This window comes from Micropterus dolomieu, linkage group LG08 (genome assembly GCF_021292245.1).
Source record: "Micropterus dolomieu isolate WLL.071019.BEF.003 ecotype Adirondacks linkage group LG08, ASM2129224v1, whole genome shotgun sequence".
NCBI lineage: Eukaryota > Metazoa > Chordata > Actinopteri > Centrarchiformes > Centrarchidae > Micropterus > Micropterus dolomieu.
The window spans coordinates 24959356-24964686 of NC_060157.1; the positions used below are offsets into that span (position 1 = coordinate 24959356).

General features: G+C 40.0%; 1 protein-coding gene across 1 annotated transcript; it reads right to left on the reverse strand.

Moving 5' to 3' along the window:
• Positions 1-3636: 3636 nt before the first annotated feature.
• LOC123975435 (trace amine-associated receptor 13c-like) lies at positions 3637-4846 on the reverse strand. Its single transcript, XM_046056913.1, has 2 exons — positions 4671-4846; positions 3637-4447 (listed from the first exon to the last, which is right to left on the reverse strand). Exons 1-2 carry the CDS (start codon positions 4844-4846, stop codon positions 3637-3639), a joined length of 987 nt encoding a protein of 328 aa, XP_045912869.1.
• Positions 4847-5331: the final 485 nt, after the last annotated feature.

Genomic DNA, 5331 nt, shown 5'->3' on the forward strand with positions numbered 1-5331 from the left:
TAGGGGGTCATATACTTGTTTTTCCTCATCAGATGGTTATCAATTTTTATAAATTCATATGATGTGATTTTCTGGAATTTTCTTTGGGATTCTGTCTTTCACTGTTAGAATGTACATATGATTAAAATTATAGATCGTTGCATTCTTTGTAAGTGGGCAAACCTGCAAAATCAGCAAGGGGTCAAATACTTATTTCCCCCACTGTATACCTGAACTCTGCCCATGGACTCAACATTCCTGATAATCATAGGTAGAAAACCATAGGCAGCCCCCCTCTGACATTGCTGAGCTAAATTCAACTTGCTATCAGTGCAGAACTGCAACAGTTCCGTGGTCCTGTGTTGCATCAACCCCATGAGCCAGCCCGCATTTTCAGTTCGCCATCATTGGGCAAGGAGCAAAGAGCTGGTCAGCGGTGAGGATGAAGAGCTGGTCAGTGATGACTCAGAGGAGCTGGATAGCAGAGAAGGATGACAACGGTGAGAACCACATCTCCTTCTAGACAAGCAATCTGGTTGAAGGCTAACGAATATAACAAAAATGCTTCTGAAATAAATTGCCTAACCCAGTTTTAAGTCTGCTCCTGGCTAATGTCCAGTCTGGAGAAAATGAGACTCGGGATGGCCAAACAACGGGCAGTTTTGAGTGATATCAAAACGTCTCCAGTCAAACCACTTCTTCATTTGATACTTTTCGTAACCAGATCGCAGCAAAAAAAAAAAAAACAATTTGTAGGGTTTTGCTTGCAGCTAAACACACAAGCAGTGCACACACTAAAAGAAAGATTATGTGCTTGCATGCGCCTAGTCCATGCATGATTTTAACAGCCCCTCACTGTTGCAAGTTTTTCACCACTAGCTTGGCTTTCCGGTAACATTTTTAATTTGCCATTCACATCACTTGTCACTGATCGTTCATTGCATTCCATTTTATCAACTCAACGCTTTGGTGATCAGCAATCAGCTGATTTTACTCACAGAGCCTCCGGCTGCAGCTGCGGCTACTTCAGATGTAGTCGGTGTGATTGGCTGGATGTGCAGCCTCTCTTTTCCTCTGTTTGCTTCTTTAGACTCTTTGGTGTAGTTTAGTAACTTGTTTAAACAAACTCCTTCGTCTTTTTGGAGGTTTGCCACTCACCACTAAAACAAAAAGCACTCACGGAGAACTTTAAATTCAGTTTATTGCTTGCAAGTTAATTAAATAATTCTGTTGTTTACTGTCAACAAATTATCAAACATTTAACTTCAATTAATTTTCCACAACTGATTTTGTGACAGTTTGACTTACGGGTTTCTTTTGGGGTGCCAGTCAGGTTTCTCTCCTGACATGTAAGATATTTGATGATTTTACACAGGTAGAGGGTACATATACGATGTTATGGACCCTCACGTTGAATGCACCCAGTGAACAATAATGAAAACCACAACTCAATTATGAAATGCAACAAAGGCAACCTGTTAACAAAAGCGTATCCCAAAACAATAAACGCAACTCAATTTCCACTCAGGGTTCAGTTCATTTCAATTCAACAAAGCAGTTCTATTCAAAAATGGTTCATGCCCATGAAATAACAAAGATTGCGCTGTTCTTCAAAACAAATGTTAATCCAACATGAAAAAAACCCCCACACTGCTCAAAAAATAGAAGGGGGGGGCGGGTTGCAGCACTTACGACCTGCCTGACTGTTAATGGATTCTGGACCGGTTTGATGCCGATGGTTTTGGAATACTGGATGGTTGGTTGTTTAGAGGTTATTGCTGAGTTGCGGATGAAGAAGGTGCCGACGTACAGGATCGTTGCTGTAGGTGAACGCGGAAGGGATTAACGGCCTCACTATAACTGGTTCAACTACACAAACTTGTCCCTCCGACGCTCTCTTGCTTCCCTCAGCTCTCCTCTTTGGTCAACTGCCCCTGGCTCCCAGACACACACCAAACATTTTAGCATTTCCTGAACTGGGCAGACTCTGGCGCTGAACGAATAAGAAACCTTCCACAAAGAGCATGCACGGTTACATGAATGGGCGGCGCCCATAGGCGGTGCAACCGAAAGGTGCAGGCCTTCACAATTTGGTCACTAAATTATTTCACTTTTCCTCTCTCATTCAAATACAAAAAAAACTCCCGAGCTGTAGTCTTTCCCCTTATGATAGGCTACTACCTGTGAGGACGAGATAATTAGGATGAGGAGGAGCTGATACAATTTCCAAATATTTTCATGTAATAGTTATTTGAGGAAAAAACAGAAAATAGATCACCTTGCTTGTCCATAACAACAATAAAATATTAATTTACTAACAATCAACTACTATAACTTCAACGGGTGGCATTTTAAGCAAGGTATCGAATGAAGTGCAGCCTTGTGTTGTATAATGATGAATAAATTAACTTGATCTTTGATGCTTATAACCTTTTTATCTGCAGAATAATTCCTATGATATTTCATTACCAGTTTCCACCTATGTGGGATTTTTGTTTACTCACTCCCAGACTCATCACATACGGACGCATGGTCAAGATCCATAGACATCCGTTTGTAACGCACTGAGGATCCCTATAGCATCATAGTTCAATGCAGTGGGGGAACTCCCGTAGTGTCAGCTTTTGAAGGTAAAGGTAAAGGCCTTGACCAAGCGTCAATATGTGACGAGACGGGAGGGAAAATGTGTTGACTTAACCATCTTCTGATGCTCTTACAGACTATGATTTAGTACACAACTTTTCTAATTCAGTTGCACCAATGCATTGAAGCATGTATGTGTTATTAGATTATTTTGTGTTTTATAATAGGCATAATATAGACCAGTGTGGTTTACTCCACCCTCTACTGATGCCTTTGCAGACCATGATTTAGTACACAATCTAATTCAGTTTTATCACTGCATAGGAATCATGTTTTATCACAACGCTGTGTCAAATATGAAAATGATTGGAATGGAATTTTATTATTACATTATTTTGTGTTATAATTTCTATAATGTAGCTCTTACTGTTGCATATATATATATATATATATATATATATATATACAGTACAGTATAACATGCAAACAGCTTACTCCTCTTTCTTGATTTTAATAACAATTAATAAGAACAAGTTGAGGAGTTTTTTTGAGACATTAACATTTATTTTAGTTATTGTTACATTTTTTAGTTTACCCACATCATTTTCAAAATGCATATAAACCAGAAAAACATAAATGTTCATATGAAACTGTAGCACAGGTTACTGATAATCTCTACCGGTAATTAAAGGCAGAAAAATACCAGAGGTTTATTTGTACAAAAATATGACACAAGTATAGAGTCATTTCTGGCAAAGTTTGACTTTATTGACATTGTAATATTGGAACATTAAGGTGGTTCTTTTCATTGTGGCGATGATGATTATCACTGAAATTGTTTATTCAAAGACCTGAAGCAGACACAGGGAGAGAGATTCTCCTGCAAAGATCACATAATCAATGACTGGATTAATGCTTGTTCATGAATTGTTACAATTACAATAACATCAACACATACACGTACAACATTAGAGTCCTCTTCACTTCAGTGACTCAGCAACGCCACATAAAAACACATTTCCTCCCTCACAGAAAAGCTCATGTGTCTCGTGTCAGTCACTCCACAGTCTCTCTCTACATTATGTTGGCTCCACAAGAGTGAGGCTGCAGTATCTCAAGTGTAACAATGAGTTTAACAGATTTTCTAAACCAGGGGTAGAAAAAAGCGTAGATCACAGGGTTTAGACAGGAGTTAAAAAATACCAGAAAACCCATAAGTACCTCAGTTGAAGAACCGAGTACGAGTTTGAAGCCTGAGAGAGACACACAGTAATATGGACAGTAACACATGAGAAACACAGCAACAACAACACCAAGAGTCCTGGCTGCTTTCAGCTCAGATTTCCTAGCTGTTACAGTTGCTGATCGACTCAGTTTGATTGCTCTAATATTGGAGCGCATGGCACGAGCCTGAGACACAGCCACTACAAACACTCTCACATACAGGATGATGATGGCACTGATGGGAATGATGAAGGTGAAAATAAGGTCAACAGCTCCTATTATGTTAATCACACATTCTCCATAGCAGGAATTAAACTTGCCTGGTTGTTTCAGGTTATCATATAAAAGCACAACACTGTAAAAAACAGAGTAACTCCAACACAGGAAAACACAGATTTGAACTCTGTTTGCCGTGATTTTGGTGGGATAGTGCAGAGGGTAACAGATAGCCACATAGCGGTCGACTGATATGAGCACCATGCTTACCATTGAAGCACAGATAGTGATGAAGTTTATAAAATAATACAGAACACATACCAGGTCACCCAGGAGCCAGCAGGGCTCTGTTAAGAGAATTTGACACGGCATCACAAGGAGGCCCACGAGGAAGTCTGAGACAGCCAGAGAGAGGAGGAGGAGGTTGGTGGGGGTGTGGAGCTGCCTGAAGGGAGAAAATATCATCACTGTGAATTTTACAAACAAATGTTCATTAATAGAAGTAGTTGCAGCAGTAATGACTTCAGAGTTGAAACTCCAGTGTATCTAGACAGTAAATGGCTGTTGTAAGCACTGTTAATAAGCAAACGTCTCATCAAACCATCAGTATGCAATACTCATATCTTGTTACAACAAAACATTATCAATGCTAAGACATTTATCTCTGCCTGAAGTGGGAGATGGAAATGATGACCAGCAGGTTGAGAGATGCAGTAAACAGAGCGATGGAGGACAGCACAATGGTAATGAACATTGCCTCAGACTGAGAGTGTATAAGCTTCTTGCAAGAGATGTTGAGGAGTTGTGGAAAGCAGAGTTCAGCTTCCTCCAGGGTCTGCATCATCAGAAAAAGAGGAGGAGAGGAGAAGCTGCTGAACACACAGCTTTCTCAGCAAAGTTCTGTCATACAGCTGATTTATATCTCTCTTCATCCCCTCTTCTTCCTCCCCTTCTGTCTGTCAGTCTCTTTCACAGTGATCTTCCTCCTTCTTCACTCTATGCGTCATACTCTGCATCTTCATCTTCATCACTCTCTGGTGTAACACGTTTGTTTGTTTTGTTTTGGTTGATGCATGGACTCTAGTGACAACAGCATTAGTTACAGCCTTTGGGAAAGAGATGATGTAAAAACAGTGTATCTAACAAAGCTCACTTTGAAGTGTACTTTGAGCATCCTGTGCTGCACTAATCAATAGTTTTGTATAAACAATGTGTCAGATGATAAAGTCATATGTCAAATAGGTCACTCCTCGGAAGACACAAGGGTTTACCAGAGGATGATTTAACCCCAGCAGGTGCAATGCCACCAATGGAATTGTTTTTGTAATT

What these genes read in the sequence shown, in the direction of transcription:
- LOC123975435 (XM_046056913.1), bottom strand. Translation starts at nt 4,846, where the DNA reads ATGATGCAGACCCTGGAGGAAGCTGAACTCTGCTTTCCACAACTCCTC. An exon ending in ATTTCCATCTCCCACTTCAG is followed by an intron (nt 4,448 to 4,670) that starts GCAGAGATAAAT and finishes TTCTCCCTTCAG; the next exon opens with GCAGCTCCACACCCCCACCA.